Here is a 21,788-nt window from a genome sequence, read left to right on the forward strand (position 1 = left end):
ATGAAAAACTACGACCCATCTCTCTCCTTCCCTTCACGGCCAAAGTCACTGATAAGATTGTTAACGCCCAGCTGACAAACTTCATGGAGGAGAACGCAATCCTCGACCCTTCCCAATCCGGAATACGCAGAAACCACAGCACCAAGACCAACCTCCTCGCCTCCACAGATGACATATGCACGCTCCTTGACCAAGGCCACACAGCGGCCCTCATCCTACTAGACCTCTCCGCAGCCTTCAACACCATCTCCCACTGCACCCTCACAGCCAGACTTCACGATGCCGGCATCCAGGGAACCGCCCTCAACTGGCTCTGCTCCTTCCTTGCCAGCAGAACCCAAAGGATCAGGCTCCCACCTTTCCTCTCCGAACCCACAGGGATCCACTGCAGAGTACCCCAAGGATCATCGCTCAGTCCCACACACTTCATCATCTACATGGTCCCACTCAGCACTATCTTCAGACAGCATAGACTCAGCGTAGTGTCCTATGCCGACGACACCAAGCTCATCCGCTCCCTCACGAAGGAACCCAACACCACCAGACTCAGCTTCCAGGAAGGAATGAAAGATGTTGCATCCTGGATGAGCAGTAGTTGTCTGAAGCTCAACTGGGAGAAGACAGAAGTCCTCTGACCCACCCCCTCAGCTTGGGACAACACCTGGTGGCCCACCGCCCTCGGCAACCCTCCAACCCCCACAGGCCACTCCCGGAACCTCTGCATCATACTCAACTCCTCCCTCAGCATGACGTGCCAAATCAACGCCGTCCCCTCCACCTGCTTCAACACCCTCTGCCTCCTTCGCAAGACCTTCACATGGATACCCCCCGAATACAGAAAGACCGTCACCCACACACTCATAACCAGCAGACTGGACTATGGAAACGCCCTCTACGCTGGGATCAACAAATCCCTGCTATGCACACTCCAGACCATCCAGAACACCGCAGCCTTACACATCCCTGTCATCCCACGAACTGAACACATCATCCAACACCTGTGAGATCTCCACTGGATCCCAGTCAAGAAGAGAGTAACTTTCAAGCTATCACCCACGCCTGCAAATCCCTCCACAACACTGGACCCCAGTACCTCAACGAAAGAGTCTCCTTCCACGTACCCAGGAGAAACCTCCGCTCCACCAACCTCGCCCTCACAGAAACCCTGTGCATCTGCAGAACCAGAGCGGGTGGAAGAGCCCTCTCTGACCTCGTGGCTAAGACCTTGAACAAGCTCCCGATCAACATCAGACGCTCCCCCACTCTGCACACCTTCAGGAAGAGCCTCAAGACCTGGCTCTTCGGCTGACCCAGAGCTGCACCCCAGTGCCTTGAGACCCTCATGGGTGAGTAGCACACTTCAAAATTCCCTGATTGGTTATTGCTTGCCTTTAGGTGAATGACTCTGCCAATCCCAGGAGCGCTTGACTTTTGCACTACTAGATACCTTTATCTTTGCTATTCAAAGTGCCTTGCTGCTTTTGGCTTTCTTTTTTTCAAGGTGCTTGACTTTAGTGCTACCTGCAAATGAAGAGTCTGTAGGCACCCCAAATACCAGAGTGCCTAGATGTGCTTCAGTTAGTAGTTTTGTGAATTGAAAGGCAGGTGATTTGCCCTTCCGGGCTATTTTCCTAGTTTGTTTGCCAGTTTATTATACTTTTCAATACTTACTTTTTAGACGCCAGCAGCGGCTGATACTACCAATGCGTAAATACATGAATACAATATTATACAATATTGCAATGAAAACACATTACTAGTACAGTAATCAGTTCTGCAAGATGATACATGGCATGATAAATGAAAATGGTAATGTGGCAAGAATAGTCCTACAGTACCTTTTTACCTCTTCTACCCTTTCGCTATCCTTCTCAATCTAAATAACTAACTAACATATCCAACACTCAAATTACTTTCATATTTCACTATACTAATTCACCACTAACACTGTATGGGTTCCAGAGTAGCATGCTACTCGCCGAAAAAAAGCACTTCAACCCTCATCACGGGTAGCAAGTGCTATAAAATGCAAACCCTTTTCCCTTCTCTATCCCTCCACCATTCTTCTCAATCCAAATAACTGACTAACATATCCACCACTCAAATTACTTTCCTATTTTCACTATGTTAATTCACCACTAATCCTTTCTGGGTTCAGAAGTAGTGTGCTACTCGCCGAAAAAGCGCTTCAACACCCCATCACGGGTAGCAAGTGCTATATAAATGCAAACCTTTTTCCCCTCTTCTATCCCTCCACTATCCTTCTCAATCCAAATAACTAACATATCCACCACTCAAATTACTTTCATATTTTCACTATACTAATTCACTACTAATCCTTTATGGGTTCCGGAGAAGCGTGCTACTCGCCAAGAAAGCGCTTCCACCCCTCGTCAGGGGTAGTAAGCGCTATATAAACGCAATTACATTACAATCCAAAGTCAATAAATAGGCCGTACATACCATTGTAAATTAATCTGTTCTTGTACACAGTAGTTACCAACTTCAGTGTACCAACATCATAGGGTACTGACTTTGTTATTACGGGCATGCTGAACCACCTGACTTTACCTTTCCGAGTATCTAAAAATGCATGACTTTTTTGTTCTGCACTTGACTATGTAAACCCAAGTGCTAACAAGCATTGGTAAAGCCAATAGGTCTCGGCAATTTGAGAGCTATAGGTGTAGCATCCTGCTACTAATGACCACAGACACCATTACTTGTTGGCAAAGTTAATGTATTTATGTATATCAATAAAAACAGCCCCAGAGTCGCACGCAAAAACATTTACATTGCCAATGCCTACAGCTCTCGGACTGCCTTATTCGCCTACATTCCCACGATTTATAGGCAGTGGGCGGGGCCTGATGAGCCCGCAGGCAGCACTCGCAGTGTGCACCGGAAGTACTAGACCCAAGGTACGCCGGGAGCTGTAGTTTGTTCGTTCCCGGAAGCCGGAAGTGGGGGCGGGACGCCTACGAGGCGGGGCCAGCTAGGCAGCTGGTATGGATGGGGAGTGAAGGGGAGCGGCTGGTGCAGCGGTGACCGGCCGGGGCGATGGAGGTGTGCAGTGGTCGCCTGCAGGAGCCGCCGCTGGAGGGTGACAGCAGGTGAGGAGAGGCAGAGACTGTCATTGTGGGAGTGGCGCCGCTCTGTGTCTCATGGGCGCGCGGGGTCATTGCTGGGAGTGGTCTTCAGTGGAGCAGCTGCACTGCTGCAGTCATATGGGACACTTGTGTGTAATCCTGTCTTGTGGCCAGAATATCCTCTCCGTCCTGCAGCCTCTTTCCAAAACCTCAGTTATGTTTCTGTAGCAAGATGACGTGGTTTGTTTACTCCAAGCAAGTTCCATGTGTGTTTCAAGCGTCTTCGCATCTAATCATGATTTTGCCTCCTCTGCTCGAAAAATAAGCAGTGGTGCATTTCTTGTGTGCAATTTGACCTATTATTTTTAAGATACATATATAGTATCAGCATACATAATATAGGTCGTGCGCATGTCTATTGATACATTATAATAAAGGGTGTGCAGTGTAGTTTCACCATAATAATAACAAAGGGTGTGCACATGCAATCGTACTATACATAATAATCATTTTACAGGGTGTGTCCCCATAGCCTCCCTGTCGTTATATAATGTACCAATCTACATTTGTGCATCACAAAGTGCAGAGACCAATCTCTCCTTACCCCGCCACATCTGTAAGGTGCCATTTGCTGACAAAGCAAATATGATCTGAAAGTTTCGAACAGTGCAGCTTCCTACTTCTTTCTTTAACTCGGCCCTTAAGGGTGTTCTGGACGTCGTATCTCCAGAAAGATGCAGATTGAGCTTTAGCTGCAGCACTTAAAACTGAAAGTTGTTCAGCAGTAACCGTAAGAAGAGGGATACAGCGAATTACCTTCTAGAAGGGGATGCAATATGTAAGATCAACCTATAAATTCCCCAGAGGGACTGCCTATAGAGTAGAGGAAGTGGGCATATGCTAGCTTTGGCGAGTGTCCAGAAAGGCTTCCGCAAGGCTCTAGCAGTGGACCATATCAGCTACCATTTTAGCAGGATCTATGGGGGGCATGTTCAGGAACAGTGCCCACATGCTAGGGAAGTATAGATCTTATAGTGATGGACAATACTAGAGCAGGGGTGTACAACATTGGTCCTAGAGGGTGCAGTCCATGCCATATTATTAGAATAGCCTTTATGTCATTAAGGTCCATTTAGATTAATTGCATGTAAATTTGTTTTCGGTGGGCCTCCAGAAAATCTGGAATAGATCTAGACCTACATAGACATTGCTGAACTAGAGCATCGGGTGTTGTAGCAGGAACAATGTGCAGGTTAATGGGACTTGCAGCTATTGTCTACTAGATCAGGTTCTCCAAAGTCTGTCCTGAAGGGATGGCTCAATGCCAGATTTTCAGCATATCCCCATTTAGATAAATGTATTTATCTTAAAAATCTGACATGGATCCGGCCCTCCGGGATTGACTTTGGAGAACCTTGTACAAGATCAAGGGGGAAGTTAAGAACGGTTCACTCACTTTACAACTCTACCAGCTGCTGCCTTCAACTGCACTTTCTCAGTTGGAAATCTGCCTTTGCTAAGAGTTGTTGAAGCAGAACAGTGTTCAGTGTCCTTCATGCCTTGTGTCTAACTGGGTAATGAAAAAAACCCGCCTGTAAACCAAAGAGCAGCTTTTACTGATCACAGAAGGTTAACTACCAGCCCCAGAGGTCTTGGCTACTTATTGACAAGGAACAAGGAAACTACCTTTGTGCTGATAAGCCGTACCTGTGAAGTTTAAATGCGAGGTGGTTAGAAAACAAACTCTTCCTTTCTTGGTTTAAAATTCTAATTGTTGTGCCATTTTATCTATGGGATTATTTACTTTTTAGTGTCTGTATTTGGTCGCTGTTTTCACGTCTGCTAGTCTTTTCTACAGTTATAAGTACTTTTACTCTGTTTTTCCTTACACAATGGTGCCATACGCTGTTATGCCCATCTGTTGTATTGCAAGTGCGAATGCAATATAGCGAACACTGTCTGTGGTAGCCACTTTAGGTTAGGATACATTTCCATCAATATTTACAGATCTCTAGCAGTCGGGTTTGATGTTGCTATGTGTAGTTCTTCCTGTTGGGAATGTATTAGATTCCAGGTGCTGGTTGTCTGGTATTAGGAAAGGAAAAAATCCGAAACATGCTAGGCTAGGTTACACCTGCAGACCTTTTGGCATTGTTGAATAATATACAAAAATGAAGGTTCCTATGGGTTTTTTTGGGCTAATTTAGTTATGATTTCGGCATTTTCTTTTTCTGTTGGTGCTGTTGGATCATCACATCAGCAGGGCTTACAGTTAAATACATGATGGAAGTTATTTTTCTAGGAAAGGTTGCTACTGCTGCTAGCTCTTCATACTAACCCGAGGTCAAAGTGTAAAATCAAGATGTTAGGATATCTGGGATTGACAAAAATGCTGCGTACCATTTGTCTTTGTTTCAGCCACAGCGTTCTTTTGGAGAAGATCTCTCTAGCCCCAGTGCAAAGGGAAGGACATACTCGGTGGGAGAAGAAAATGAGGGCTGGAGAGCATTTCTAAGGCTGACCAATGAGTAGCAAGCTCTCATCCTCTGAAGCACGCTTTCCTTACCTAGTGGATGATTAAAAGATAAGGTTGCAGAGACCTATGCTGCTGCCTGGCTTCACTGCTACACCAATCTCAGAGTTAAGACAACATTGCCAGAGTGCCTGAAATGTAAACTCTCTACCACCACCTGATTAGCAGTGCGTAGCCCAGAGAGGGAGCTCCTTTACTTCTGTCTTGATATGCAATTCTCATTGTCCTGTATGGTCTGCATCGCCAAAATCTCCCTGTTATACAGTGAATACCCTGATCAAATTTACCTTGAGGTGACTAAACTAGTATATGGGTACGATTCCTAGGCAGGGGTAGTTAAAATAGATGACAGCGTAACAAGAATGCTTACTAGAAGAGGATCGAACATGCAAAGCATATACATTTGCTTATGCATTTATAAAGTGACTACAGGCAAGTGATTTTCTCTGCCCAGCATTGTTTAGATAAGTCCTGAAATTGGGTACGTAGATTGACAAATTGAGTGAGTGATTTGCATGCAATATACAAAGTTTGTGTGCAGTGCTGTGCTCACTCACTATATCTTGGTTGAGTACATGTGGATTTGCTGTGTTCATTTGAGGGTGTCGAATTATACTAATCGCTAATGTGAAATGTATCCATTGGTCTTTCATACATGTGCTGAAAATCGAGCTGTTTTTAATTTGTTTCGTATGTGGACTTGAACCGACTGAAGCACCATGTAGGAGACCTTGTAGCCTCCACATATATGTTTTGTGCTAGTGAGCGCAGACGTGTTGTAGATCCTGTAGCCATGAAGAAAGTCGTTGACTCCTATGGTTATTTAGAAGCCGAAACATGTAAGAAAGATAATATGGATGCTTGAAACTTACTTTGAGTAGACACCCATGGTCAATGTTTTAGCCATATCGGGGTGACTCGCGAAATAAAGCGAAGTCTTTCTAGGTATGCCCGTAGGCATTTTTAACTGATCTGGATCCCTGTTTCTATCCAGTTTGGAATATCTCTAAACTGCTGAGCGCGGCAGAGTCCACCCAAGTGGTATCCACTAATAATTAACCGTGGCATGATCTGTAGTGGGTGAGATGTCCACATCCAATCTCTTATGACATCTGCGATACCATAGGTGACAATGGAATCCTTGTCCCCCAAACATACCTGCGGACCTAGTGTGTATAGATTGTAACAGTTAGGGAGGATTTATGTATGTATCAAGCTCATCTCAGTCTCTTCTTGTAACACATAGGGTCATTTAATAATGACAAGTTTTTGTCAAGTGAGCAATTCGGATGACACATGTGTAATCATTGATGTATTTATTACTGAAGAGCAAACCCAGCTGCAAGGGTAATTTGAACATTAGTAATGATATGCCAGACTTCGAAACAAATGCTGGGTTCAGTCTGGAATATCACAGAAGGAAAATCGATTTTCCACAATATCGTAACTAAAATATCGAAAACCAAAATATTGAGGAGGTAATCGCACAGAGGGAGCTACAAATTTGCTATATATAATTCCACATCTATGAACCTTGAAAATAATGTATCAGCGAGGTGCATATATGTGGAGATAGGTGTGGAAAATCTCTGCATACTTACCTGTCGATAGTTTGGTTCTCGATCTTCTGGTCGCAACCCATCGATATTCCAGACCCATACTGCAGATTCTTTATTCATCTATTTTCTCCTTTATGACCCCTATAATAACCATAAAATTGAACATGGGCTTCTCTCTGTAGTGTGCTTTACCCGTTACATTTATTTTGTAGAAAAGGGGCTAAAGTCCAACCAGATGTGCAGGCATTTCTAGAGCCTCTATGTGTAAAACGACTTCTGTGGAGTGATCCAATTGTTTACCATAGAGTAAGCAGCGCAGGGGAAGGTATAAGGAAATAACTTTGGCACCAAGTGCTCCGAAGTCAAATGTCAGAGTAGGAAGACCAGTTTTATCGGTTTAAGGAAGTACAGCTTGCATATTCTCTCGCTGGGCGAAATGCCTTCTCAGCGTTCATACCTCATTGCGCAAGACCAGAGTCCAACATAGCCAAAGTAGAGGATGGCTGTCTCAGTGGTCTGGCTTCAAGAACTGTGTCTTGGCCACCAACATTTCCCTGGAGCGGCAACACAATTCGCTTAAATTATTTTTAGGTTTCCGAGTCTGTCTTGTACACGTGACAAGAGATGTTTTTATAGACGATTCAGGAATTGTAGTATTCCATGGGCTGTCCTTAGTACAGAAAGCATGCATTTGACTGTTCTTTAAATGTTTGAGGGCTGTTTCATTCTATGTTGCATACATAGATCGCCTTTTGAAACTTTTAGTAAATGTCAGGTTTGTAGACATGACTTGCTGAGTAAAAAATAATTGAGTGAAAAGTGCATTTGCCTCTACCTAATATTGAATTTGGCTTTGTTTTAAATTTGCCATTTCATGAAGTACAAGTGACAAGGTAACCCTAAGTTTCTTTACTCCGAAAGTGAGTCTACAACATTCCACTGCCGGGCTCGATCTTTCACAGTCATGGAATGTAATCCCGCGTACAGAATATGACCATATTCTGAGCATTCCAAGGTTCTTGCCCCTTCAAAATGTATATCTACATTGCTTGCCTCCGCTTCGAGCTGCAGTGAAATCTCTTGATAAAGGGTAATATGTTGTGTAGATTGTTCAATAGAATGTATCTTTTTAAAAGAACATTAAATAGAAAGGTATATTGTTTGTGTAGCCGATTTCATAACACACTGCTTAGAACATTTGGTTTCACGTGATAATGTTTGGCCATTTCATGTAAATCAATTTTTGCTCCTTTTTATTACCCAAATTGTATAACTTTGATCAGTCTGACCTGGGATCATACTGTTTGTTATATTGGATTTTAAATTGCACTGTTTAGCATATATATTTTTTTATAGTGTGGGGGCATTACACGTAAACCAAATTTGAATCTATTTTATCTGTTCTTTTATGGATGTCTCTAAACCTAAATAAAGATTTTTCAGTTTGATTCGAAGTAGAAAGGTATGTTTGTATGGGAGAGACATGCCAAGTACTGCTCTCCTTTGAGTGTGTTGCAATCAGAGGCGCCAAAGAGGCAGAGCCCCATAGGATCTAGAAGCACAAAGCACGTTTGACTATTAAAAGGACCCACAGCATCTTCCAAAATCTTTGTTGCCAACAGAAACTACAAGCTGTAATTGAACTTGTGATCTCCGAGCTTGCTTATGCCAGTAGATAGATCAGTTATTTTATCTGGATACATTTACTGTGCTTCTAAGACAGAGGTCAAACTTCAGGCTATGTCTACTGACAAATTGCTGCTTATTTTGTAAACATGGTGTTTACAAACTCCTTCCACTTTGCAGTCGGAGAAAGTAAAGTGAATTATGTGACAATCTTACTGGGAGCTGAAAGGAAAGGCTGTAGATTTCCATTGTTGTAAAACAGAATGTACATATCTGTAAATGAACTGTGCACATTCGCAGTTAGGAAAGCAAAAATGAAGCAGATTTGTTTAGTACTAGGACCAAAACCAATCAAAAACACTACTTGGTGATGCACAAATGATAAATATTCACTGAAACCTGATTACCACCTATTATCATTTGTGTGCTCTAGTTACATTACATTAGTTGCCTGCTTCATGTCCATTAAAGCTGGGTGGGTTGCAAAAGCTTGTCTTTATTAAATTGGGTTGTGGTGCTAAAAAGTTTTTGAAGCCATGCAATAGACTATACATCAGTGTGTGCTCTCTTTCATCTTTACACTGCTACATACATCCAGAACGCTGTGGTATGACTTCTCTTCAATTTCACTTCATGTGATGTCAGGCCTGTAAGCACTTTACTGGCTACAGCGACCTAGACTACAAGGCACTCGTCCATAAAATAAAATGTAAGCAGGGATGTGGAATTCCTATAGCCCAGGATATATTGTTTGGGTGTAAGGGCGACAAGTTTTTGTGTGTATTTTGTCCTTGTGACAAGTAGGTCCAACCCCCTACAGCTCAAACCCTAGGCTGCCAGTTTGCAGTACCACATTATGGATCAGGGAAGGGCACTGTCTGCAGTTAAGGTAATATTTTTGTCCATACGTTAATGCTGTTCAAAGTTGTATTCATGGTTCATTTATTAAAACCCTTTATTATTACGGTGAGCGCTCCAACTAAATGTTGTAAGCTCCGACTGCACTACTGACAGTGGTTCCAGTATAAAAATGTGTACACATGTTTAGCAATATAAAGCCATGTGAAATGCTCCTAGAATGCTGTATGATTTGAAGCAAATATTTGCAGAAGCTTGAAAGCAAGACTAATGATTCTTTGCTTTCAAAATAAAATGTTCATTAAAAACATGACGCAAGAATTTTTTTTTTTTTGCTAAACTACTGTAAAACTTCAGGTACCATTTCTTTGCGGCATCATTTAGTAACGTGTTGATGCATGCTAGTAATCCCCAAAAATATTCATGATGGAAAATCAGTGTAACCAGTTTCAATAAGATTATGGGAAATAACAATAAACAAGCCTTGTGAAAGCCAGTAGGTCTGAAATTGCTGGTCAGCTTTTTACTTTTGTCAACATGTGAATTGTTTTGGCACAATGTTTGTAAAACCTTATTGGTTTTGGTGCTGCCGGGCCCTCGCCATTATAACAAACATTGGCAAAAGCAAAAATAGTTTTTGGACTCAAAAAGCACACACTGCCACAGTAGTTACTGGCACTGAACAAAACTACTTTGTGTGCCGATATGCTCCATGTGAAAGAGCAGAATACTGTCACTCCCAGTAAAGCCAGCCGATACCGACAGAGAGACAGAATTTAAAAAAACGCAAAAAGTCATGGTCTACGCCAGACCAAATTAGGGGCCCAATTATTAAAAAGAAAGTCTCAAAAGTGCACCTATGGTATATGCCCTTGCATTAAGAGCAGCTATACAGCTTTCGTGAATCCCAAGAGTTTACAGAAGTAGGACAAGAAATAGTACTCGTAGAAAATATTTGTAAACTGCATTTTACCATGAGCAAATATGCATGTTTAGATTTGCTCATGCAAAAATCTGAGTGTTTGCAAGTTCACTTTCCCTCCAACCACTTTTTTTTCCCAACTCTGGCACAAGGTTTACGTCTGCCATTGTCGGGAGTAAATTTCCAACATTTCTCAGTATGGGAAAAGATAAGAGAAGAGTTGTTGATAACCCTTAAGACATGCAATTTAGCAGGTTTGCGCAGACACAAAGGGGCACTCTAGCCCTGGAACTATTACAACTAACTTCAGTTCCAGTATGTAGGTCTTCAGAAACATGGCAACATAAGGGGTTGCTACTATTCAAACACTACTATGGTATGAACCCTGACCTAATCAGAGATTCTATATCGGAGCTCTTATATAATGAGATTGCTTCTCTAATTTGTCGCCGCACTATGTGGCACCAAAGGGACTAGTACATTTTGTTACAGGACAAGTAGATTTATGAGGCAACCTGCCCTATGGACAAGTAGATATTTCATTAAATTCCACACCCCTGGTAAGCAATACAGACAAAACCGGACCTTATGTTTTGGACTTGCACCGTAGATTACTATGCAGCGAAGACTTTTATTCATATATGCTTTCAACTGATCCTTCCGACTTCGGTCTTGCTTCATAAATAAGTGTCAAGAATTCTTGGGGTGAACGGTACGCTAAATAAATCGCACTAACATAACCATCTTAAAATAAGTAATCAATAGGATTCGTCTTCTTGGTCCAAGTTACCAAACTCTGTAACTCCTAATCAGCAAAAATACGTAGTAAGTCTTTGTAGTAAAGGCATTTCGCAGTTCTGGCTTTGTTGTGAAGGTTGTTTCCCTTCATACTTCCTCATCAATCACACCAGTATCACTGAAGACCATAACACAATTAACACACTTTGTTTGTCATCAAGCATGACACAGCAACACTTCTGTCCTAGGTTGAAAACAAATATGGCACCCTTGCAACCGCACACCTTAATCAAAGTAGCATACTGCCCGTGTGGCAAGCTATTCAGCGCCCTATTATGTAAGAAATGATCAGCAGAATGAGGGGTATTAGCTGTGAATACATTTATCAAAACGCAAAGGTTTATTGATGGCATATTACAAAAGATTAAATGAACTGGTGGGCTACCTCTGCTGTCTTATCGATAGAAGCTTAGGAGTGTGACCGTCATTTTAGCATTTTCATTCTGATGCATGTCTTAGGACAAGGCATAGTGGCTGGCACCCTTGACTGATCTATTTACAAGCGGACTGCAGTCCAAGTTTTTCCATATAACCAGGCGTGGTTTTATTCCAGTCTTTATCCTATTGTGATGAGGGCTGATATGCGTCATGGGCATAAGGAAAAATACCTGAAGACATTGGAGTCTGTTGTGAACTTTTGTTTGTCAGCATTGAAGTTTTTATATGCTGATGAAATAGTCTCCGGATCAGGCCGTATTGTACGAGGTGCCCAGTGGCAGCTTGGGTGCTTGTCCTGTTTTTTAGTCCCTAGGGCACACTAGTTCTACAGAAGAGGCTACTGATTCTTGTGTGACCCGCTCTGTAATGTAGATCGCCTTCGTGCAAAATGTGAGTGCCTGATCCCACAGAGGTATTCCTTTGTTTGCTTGAGCTACGGATCCGTGCAGTTGATGAATGCCTGTCTTTGCCTTTACTCATGGTCTTTATTACATACTCGGGTGCAGGGACTAATCAACTGTTACAAGGCGTTCTGAATGTGTGCCGCACAGTCAATGCGCTCCCGAAGGTTGCCTTATGAGTGAGGGCACAGGGGTTCCAGGAACCCCCAGACATCCCACTCAGAGGCAAGTGCAGTCTCAGCCTGTACCTGTCTGTGCTGGATCCTTCTCAACCCCTCCTATGCTCATGACAAGGTCAGCTCGTCATGAGCCACGGTGCTCGTGTGCTCATGACAAGCTGAGCTCCTCATGACCGTTGGAACGCTCGCACGCTGGGCTAATTTCCCTGCTGTGCGAGCGTTCTATGAAAAACAGGTGTGGTCATGACGAGCTCAGCTTGTCACGAGCACCGTGGCTCATGACGAGCTGACCTAGTCATGAGCACCGGGGCGCTGTGTGCGCCCTCCGTCCCCCAGCTCAGCGTGGGAAACGGCCCCGCAGCCAAGGGATTAAAACCAAGCATTGACAAATATGATAGGCATGAATGAAATAAAATGAAAAGAAAATTTATAGAGCGCGGTAGCTGCCCTGGGGCGTCCTAGCGCTGGAAAGAAAGGTGCTTTCTGGTGAGACTGCTAACAGCGGGAGTTAGTCAGATTTCTTAAAAAAAAAGGTTTTTAAAAGTTTGCGAAATGAAAGTAGGCCGCCAATGAACGAGATTGACTTTGGCAGTTTGGGACCTCCTCCTTTGCACCTTTTGTTACGGTTACCAAAGGGGGTTTATGCATCTTTTTTTGTTAAAACAGTAGTAGCACGTTGGCTCTGTCCAGAACGAAAAGACAGTCCCTTTCCTAACCCACCCCTACTTATTTCATGATTTCACTGTCTGAGGTAAATACATTTTTCCTCTCAGAGTTAGCCTGTATGTATCTATGTATAGGCGTTCTTGTATAGCGCTGTAACTGTCACCCAACTGGCATCCTGGCGCTTAGACTGTTATGACACACTACATGATGTTTCCAGCATCCAATCCATTTACATTGTTCTGGGGAACAGGTGGGTTTTTAAAGCTTTTTTAAAGGAAGGAAAATCTTCCAGGCCACTCAGGCCTAGCCTGTAGTGGTTGTACGTCTCTAGTGGCACGTGAGCACTGCACACCACAATACATTCTTAGAGACAAGTGCTACCATTCCTAAAATATTTTAAGAGCGACACTGCAACAGATAGGTTGCTTGGAAAAATACAGAGATGCACTGGCTCGTAATTTACAGTGGGTTGCTCCCAGCTGCCAAGGAGTGGTTGTATTTACTGGAGCTCTGCACACTGACCTTGAACACATCTTTGCTTTCACAATGGGTAATTCTGAGCTATCCATCGAAGGTCTAACACAAGTCTGAAACACCTGCCAGAGCCCTTTAAGCAAGCTTGCTGCCTCCACGGACTTTTCTGCTTGCAGGCACCACTCCAAGGTGTCACCGTAGTGAAGCCAGTCGATAAGAAAGGTGACAGAAGCTTAACCTAATATAGATGTATTAGTCTGATGGATGTAATCTGAAAAGTGTTAGGAAAATTAATTAAAAGCTGTTTATAAGAGCGAATAAAGACTTTCTTCCACTCGAGTGAGATGGGTTACGGGAAAACCACGCAACAGTTGATCATTGTTTTTACTGTCTGGTTCTTAACACCGAAGTCAATGGAACAAAATGAAAGATTATGTTGTTGTTTCGTTGACTTGCGAGCAGCATTCGATTGGGTAGACTCTGGGTCCATTTGGAAGAAATTAAGTTGTTTGAATATCCATCATGTTTACTGTCAATTGGGGACCAAGTGAAGCAAGATTTTACTGGAGGACTTTCTAGAGAATCTAGACCAATTTATATTATATATGGTCCCCGCCAAGGGTATGTGTTGGCTCACTGTCTCTTTAGCTTATACTTGGCAGATCTTCCGACAGTCTTAAGGCAAATTAATTCTTCCGAGCGATGTGGAGGGGAGAAGTACATAATACCTGTCTGTTGTACTTGGGTAGCATAGTACTACTTGATTATTCTGCATGGGATTACAAGGCAAGCATGAGACCCTTTCTCCTATTGTACTATCTAATAATTCACACAGAATGTGGAAACACCTCTAAATATTAGTCTTTAGGAAAAGGACGTTAAATTCTATGTGACATCTGGAAGGATAAAAATGTGGACGGAGCAAATGTTTACAAGTACCAGCGGTTATAACTGTTGCTGAATTTAGTGTGGACAAATTACTTGATTATGTGAAAGTTGGATGCATGATCACATTGGAGGTCTTAGATTTAACTAGGAGTATCGGGGTACGCTTTGATTCCGCTGCATAATGCCTGTAAGGCTAAGGTATCCTCTTTGGCTCCTAATGGATCAGGACAATTGTGTGCAGATCCAAGTATCTTCTGGGAGCCGAAATAGAGTAACGGGTTGAAGACGGTGTTAAACTTGTTCTCTGGAACTGTGATAAGGGCAGTAAGATGTGAACTAAAGATGTCTTCTTGGTCCGCAATGAAACATGTTCGTATTTTGAGCTTATTAAATAAACTGACCAAGACAAAAAACACAAGTAATTTAATTTCTGTATTGGAACGAGGCTTCAATAATGTAAGGATTTGGGCAAAAACCTCATTAAATCGGATAAATCAAGAGAGCAACATACCCGCTTTGATGAAATGGATACATCACGCCCATTTCCGTGAAAGTAACTCTAAATAGATCCACTTTAAATATGTCTATCAAAGAAGACATTGGATATCTAATTTAGAAATGTCTATTACTCCAATGCTTGTATCCTTGGTACATGAACATCTCTTTTCTTGTAATGATTGACTATGTGACTTCCATTTAGGAAACACAGTTATTAAAATTCCACAAAGGATGTAACCCCGTTTGCAGTACCAGATTTTTGCTTGAGGGTTAAAGCTAATTCAAGATGTAATTGCTATTGTATGTGTAGTACTAAATATATATATATATATATATATATATATATATATATATATATATATATATATATATATATATATATATATATATATATATATATATATATATATATATATATATATATATATATATATATATATATATATATATATATATATATATATATATATATATATATATATATATATATATATATATATATATATATATTACTGGATTGTGCAAACATACATGTATCCCTGAATTGCCCAGTGTTTTAGACTTGGGTAGAACGTTTTTAAAGCCATTGTTTATACTGTGGAACAACTCTCCTCTCACCTTCAATGTGACCCCATCCCTGAGAGCCCCAGTGACACATGAAACACCTCAGTAGATGAACACCTGTGTGCGGTGAACCGTGCACACCGCAGGCCCCGAGTTAAACCACACTAGGCTCGCCCTGAGGGGGGGGGGGCTGAGCGCCTGCCACAGAGGTCAGAGTCTCAGTACGAATGAGGCAGCCGAGGGGGTGAATGCACCTCCTGAACACGTGCTGATGAAGAAGAAGCTATGCGAAAGAGCTGGGTGTCCAGTCCACAGCTCCAGCCCTGACGCCATGGCATGCTGGGGGTCTCTGCGGCTTGCACGGCCCCAGGGTTGCTGACGGTGTGCTCTCGGCCTGACTCACTGACCGCCTTATGCACACTCAGCACTTTCTTCTACGCAGGCCTTGTTTGGACAGGAGATTCACCGCTGACCTCAGCTGCGGTCCCTTTATCTAAAGAGCTGCACGACAATTTGTTTTTTTTTTACTTTGTGTTTCCTGAAGTCCTAGAACTGTTGATTTCAACTTAAAATGTTTTGTAGTTGAGGAAGTACGGCCTATGAACTGATAGTTTAACAAAGCGATGAGTAAAGGCTGTTGGGAGCTGGGAGCAGGCCCTGGCAGGGCGGGGCGCGGACTGAGAGCTCTGGTCTGAGTTGTAGCAGCGAGGAGGATGCTGGGAAGAGTGACCATGTCTGTATTTCTTAGCCATGGCTGACATTTAAAACTGATATTTAACTTTGACTAGTCATATTTAAATGCCACAAATAAATAAATAAATGAATCCTTCTTTTCCTCCTTCGCCATTATGAACAGCATTGGGGGTTCTCGCGCTCCCTCGTTGTCTTAAGAAAAGTTTGAGTGAGAACAGTACTGCATTTGAAGAAAATTTGGGGCCGGAAGTTTAAGATTCTGCCCTGGTGCTGCAGAGTGCCAGGAATGCCGGATAGCATGGATCCTACTTTCTATTACACCTCAAAGACTGTTCTGCACCCTCCATACTGCTCCTGTCTATATCACACTCTTGAAGGTTATTTTCATCACTGTTTTCTTTTTGTCTCTGTTTTCCTATCTTTCTCTTAACCCCTTCACTGCGGCGGCTATTCCGCCGCAGTGCTAAGGGGGTGGGGCAGCTGCGCGGCGGGCGCATGCTGGTGACGGAACCGCTCCGTCACCATCCGCGGTTGTGCTGTGCTTATTATTATTATTATTATTATTATGTTATATAGCGCCTGAATCGACCCCCGAAGGGGTATCTCCGCGCTTGCCTTGGGAACCCGTCCTGGCTTTTCCCTGTGAGATAGCCCCTACAGGGCATCCCCAAGGTGAAAGCCAGGCGTCCCGCCGCGGGGGGGCCGTTGTGGAGATTAAGCAAGCTTAATGCCCAGAGTTGCAGAGTGTGAACCCATGATTAGGTCAGGCACCGAAGCGAGAATTATCGAGTCCATGGACATTTGAGCTCAAGACCCTGCCGCGTCTGGAATTGAACCCTGGTCCCGGGTCTGACCTCTGCTTCAGGGTCTGCCTGCTCTAACCAGTGAGCCACACTTCTCTGATGACGGAGTGGTTCCGTCCCGGCCCCGCCCGCTCAATGGAACGCTCAGCGCAGGCGGGGAATCCGCGCCGGGCAGGCGTGCCGAGTCGGCCGTGACAGAACCTCTCCGCCGTCAGCACAGCGCGACCGCAGCTGATGACGGTGTGGTTTCGTCACCAGCAGGGGAGGGGTTAACTTGTCTGCCTTTCTCTCTCTTGCTCAGAGACGGGCGATAAATAAGCAGCGGTCCTCAGTCATGAGTGCTGGTGCCCGCCTCCTGCAAGTACTGGCACAAATTAAGCAATTGGCAAGAAGATCTAACTTCACAATATTTATTGCTCTGACCCACAAGAGGGCACTGAATGTGGCATTGGTGTACCAACAGCGTCACAATTATTGATTTAAAATCCAACAATAATAAAAAAAAATGTGCCAGAAAAGACGCCGGGGTTCTTCCATAAAGTCACACAATCCTAAAGCCTCGTCTGAAGGTAGGAAACAGGCACACAAGCTATGAAGCTTGTAAGACAGCTGAACAACTGCATATATTGTATGCAAAGATGTGTGTGTGACCTTTAATTCTGGCAGAGGGACCAGTCTTTTTGTCTTTCTCAGCCCTATAAACTGAATACCTATTCTGGTGGGTGGCAGTGTTCCTGATTCAGGCTTGGTAATGTCCAGGTACACTCCAGAGTGGAGAATGCCTCGAATAACCACATTTCTTATTCTTGTAATATGTTATTTTATGTCGCTCTTTCAGTCAAGGGAAGATGCATGAATGAAAACAGTGTATGAAGGGTTAGACTTTAACTGCTCTCAAATTAGGGAAAGGAACTGAGGTATTAGTACATACTAATGTGAAGAGGATCAAACACTTTAAAGAGGCACGTCTAACTGAACGTACTCCAAAATATATCTATTTTTTAAGATTTTTAGGTTTCACATCGACCAACACCTTTAAATTTTACTAAAATTATATACATAATGTTTACTTTAAGGTGCTTTCAACTAGCCCTCCTCATCCATTGGTCTGTTGTAGAGTCGTCAGCATGATTTTCTTCTACTGCATGGAGCAGTGGGTCATTCCACTTCAGCCATTGACTGACTTCACTTTGAGTGACACACAAACAATTGATGGAAGGAATCCTGAATAAATCATACTTTCACCCCCAGTCAAGAGATCTGGGTTAAATCCATTGTTCTTTTGCTCACCATGCCACCCCAGTTTGGACCCAACCATATGCAGATCCGTCTTGACCCAAGCCAGGTCCTCACTGGACCGGAAACTAGGATCCTGGGACCGATTTTTGGGTATTACCCTTCATCAGCCAGACTAGCTTGATTCCAGTGGCACAGTGAGCAAGGGACCCACGTCTCGGCATACCCATCCCACTTAGGGTGAAAAGAGCTACGTAAACGAATGGACGGAATGCCAAATAAATCTTGCATTCAACCCCAGTCAAGTGATCTGGGTTAAATCCATCGTTCTTTTGCTCACCACGCCACCCCAGTTTAGACCCAGTCATATGCAAATCATTCTTGACCCTTTTCCCTCACGCGAACAGTCCAGACCGAACTGCCATGCCAGGTCCTCCCTGGACCGGAAACCAGCATCCTGGGACCGGTTTCTGGGTATTACCCATCAACAGCCAGGGTAGCTTGAATCCAGTGCCACAGTGAGCAAGGAACCCACGTCTGGGCATACCCATCCCACTTAGGGTGAAAAGTGCTACGCAAACAAACGATGGACGGAATGCTGAATAAATCATACATTCACCACTAGTCGAGATCTGGGTTAAACCCATCGTTCATTTGCTCACCATACTACTCCAGTTTAGTGAACGCATTAATCCCTTCACAACCACATCCTCGCAAAGTAGTTCCCTTCAATTCCATGGAATACTATGTGCGCTTTTTGAGACAAACACATGTTTGGTTTTAGACCATTATTTTGGTTACATTCGTGAGGGCTTGGCAGCTTCCTCATCAATATTATTTTTTCCATAACACACGAAAAAAGTTAGCACTGACAAACCCAAAAGGCTGGCAGCCAACACCAGACCCAATCACTTTGCCAGTGCTTGTTTTTTGTGTGTTTAAGGAATTGTTTTTTTGATTGTGGTGGGTGCAAACCCTTCTCAAGCAACAACCACAAACCTGGTCCGGGTGAACCACAAAAGTCAGAAAGCACTAACTGGGGGTATCTTGTTGCGCTAGTCTGGGGCAAAGTCACAAATGCAGGCCGAACACGATGGAGTGCGGGCAGGATGCAGCGACCAGGTTAGTCAAGCTGAAAAGTTACCTTCTCAAAGTCTGGTATGCAGAGTTCAAACCTTTAGGGTTTCACACGAGGGGCTCAACTGATGCCAGCAAAGGATCCAGAACTTGGGGAGACATCTTTGGGATCAGGAACTCACTCCGGCAGGTCCAGTTGCAGCAGGTCAGCTGGGCTGCTGCAGGAAGGCTTATGGAGCTTGTTGTGTTCCTGTAGGTTAGCACAGGTCAGCCAGTTGACCCATGAACTCGTTCTGTTAGTCCTGTGTTCACAGATTTGGTCCTTTCTCCTTCAATCAGTAAGACAGACCTCTAGCAGCAGGGCAGTCTTCTGAAGAACAAGGCCTGCTTCAGGCAACAAGGCAGGCCTCAAGCAGCAGGGCAGTCCTCTGAAGTCTCCCGCAGGTCAATGAGTGTACTGAAGAGTGAGTCTGAGGGTCCTATTTTTTTGGTCGAGCCTAGGTAGTGCATGCGCTGCTCTGTGAGGCATGCCTTATCCAGACTATGTGCTTCAAGCACCTCCCATTTTTTCTATTGGCTCCGTTGGTGTACCTTTTTTAATGTATGTTCTTTCATGCACACTCTTGTTTTAATTTTATTACTTTTATTTGCTTTTCCTCGGCTCGTGCATCGGCACTGCGACTGCTTCACGGACGTCGTGCTTCTTGTTTTGGAAAAGCAAGCATGTTTTATTTGTCAATGTTTTGTCAATGTTTGGTCACAAGGCACGTCTTTGGTTCACTCGTAATAAATCAAACCGATCACATGAATTTATCGACCTCACCATGGTGTAGGGGCCCCTTCTGAAAATGATGAACCATATATATTTCCTCCCTCCTCCCTCCTCCCTCCCAAAAAAAATGTCTTTTTTTTCTGAAATGTTTAATAAAAGGTTAAAAATATGAGAACTAAAGTAAGACCGAGTTGTCGCAAAGTGACCAGATTGGTTTTACTCATACCCGCACACATTAGCGCCATTTTACAGAGTTTGTTATTGAAGCGCTCCTTTCGTTTTCTCGTCTTTCTTTGAACACCATTTTTTTCCCCCGGGTAGGGAAGTGCAATATTTCTAGAGCTACTGCAATACCTGGTTGATGCGTACAGTGGAAAACGTTCAATGGGATCCTTATCAGCTGTTTTACTTGTTTTAGTTTATAAAATATATACAGCGGTTCTGTGTTCAGGGATGTGGTCTTTTTAAACCATACTGCTGTACGTTTTGTAAGGATATAAGCAATGGACTTTGAAACTGGTCCCTCCTGGACTCTGTAGTCATGTTGTTAACTTTTCAAGCAAAAACACTGATGGATTTCTGAATAATAAATATAAAAGCGTAATGGTAAACATTTTGTTCCTACTTATATTTCACATGCTTACTTTGCATTCTCTATGTGTGTCAACTTTTTCCAGGATGTTGTAGCTTTTTTTTTTTTTCCAGGCAGCATATTACTCTTCTCTTTCGTCCCTTATAACCTATTTCCCATTTTCTGGGTCTCCAGCGCGGCAATGTCATACGAATGGCAATAGCGATATGCAAATATGATCACTCCACTGCAAAATATTAAACAAAAGTAAAAAAAATTGTAATTTTCACCGCCAAGTGCTCTAACTTTCATAAATGGGGAGAAGAGTTGGCCTAATGGCTAGGGCGGTCGACTTCGGAGATGGGGAAGCAGGTTCGAGTCTCTGGAGGGACATGCAAAATCCTGTGATTTTGGGCAAATTACTTAATCTCCTAGTGCCTAACAAAAATTAATGTGTCCTCATGTAATGCAACTGGTGCTTGTGTAAAGCGCTCCGATACCCGAAAACTACAGGTCAAGTTTGTGCTATATAAAACACTGTAAAAAAAAAAAAAAAAAAGCAAAATGATTTGGGTTTGTTTTCCTACCAGGACATGTAAAACTTAAAAGCAAATGTCCTACTTTTTAAATGCAATGCACCTTGTGCTCTGGGCTGTTTAGTGCCTACTTTAGGGTGGCTTATATGTATTATGAGGGAATTTTTGGGCCTGACAAAAAGTTTATTTTGCCAGGACGAAATGGCAGGGGGGGGGGGGGCGTCACACTTGTTTGAGACCTGCGGGATTGTTTGCTCTCTGGCTGGAGTCGGTGGAAATGTGTTGGTGAGTGGGTGTGTCTTTGTGTGAAAATGTCTCTTTGTGGGCGTCTGTCTGTTTTCCTTGCCTGCAAGAAGATGACCTAAAACAGTGTCCACTCTTTCTTGCCCACACAATGGTGCTGTTCTCGACCTAGTGATACCCAAACCTGGCTTTATCAGTATCCTTAGCTTAACCCCATATCTGGCAACTGCTCCTTCTACTCATTGAGCCTTCCTGGTTTCTCTCTCCCTTGCTGAGACAGAATTAGAAGTGACAACAGAGGCAAAGGTAAAGGGCAGTAATCACAATTAGACTATAAGAGTTGTGCTCCCATACTGGGAAAACC

General features: G+C 43.3%; 1 protein-coding gene across 4 annotated transcripts in view; it reads left to right on the plus strand.

Annotated features, from left to right (window-relative positions):
- Positions 1-2,928: 2,928 nt before the first annotated feature.
- RUBCN (rubicon autophagy regulator) overlaps positions 2,929-21,788 on the plus strand; it is a 198,151-nt gene continuing 179,291 nt past the window's right edge. For 2 of the 4 annotated variants that reach the window (XM_086944540.1, XM_086944542.1), the window contains exon 1: positions 3,003-3,113. In XM_086944540.1, coding sequence (XP_086800666.1) covers positions 3,061-3,113 — 53 coding nt within the window. In that variant the 5' untranslated portion in view covers positions 3,003-3,060. Of the gene's footprint in view, positions 3,114-21,788 lie in introns of all 4 variants that reach the window. The other 2 variants (XM_086944543.1, XM_086944541.1) reach the window with 2 other exon arrangements.

This window comes from Lissotriton vulgaris, chromosome 11, assembly GCF_964263255.1.
Source record: "Lissotriton vulgaris chromosome 11, aLisVul1.2, whole genome shotgun sequence".
NCBI lineage: Eukaryota > Metazoa > Chordata > Amphibia > Caudata > Salamandridae > Lissotriton > Lissotriton vulgaris.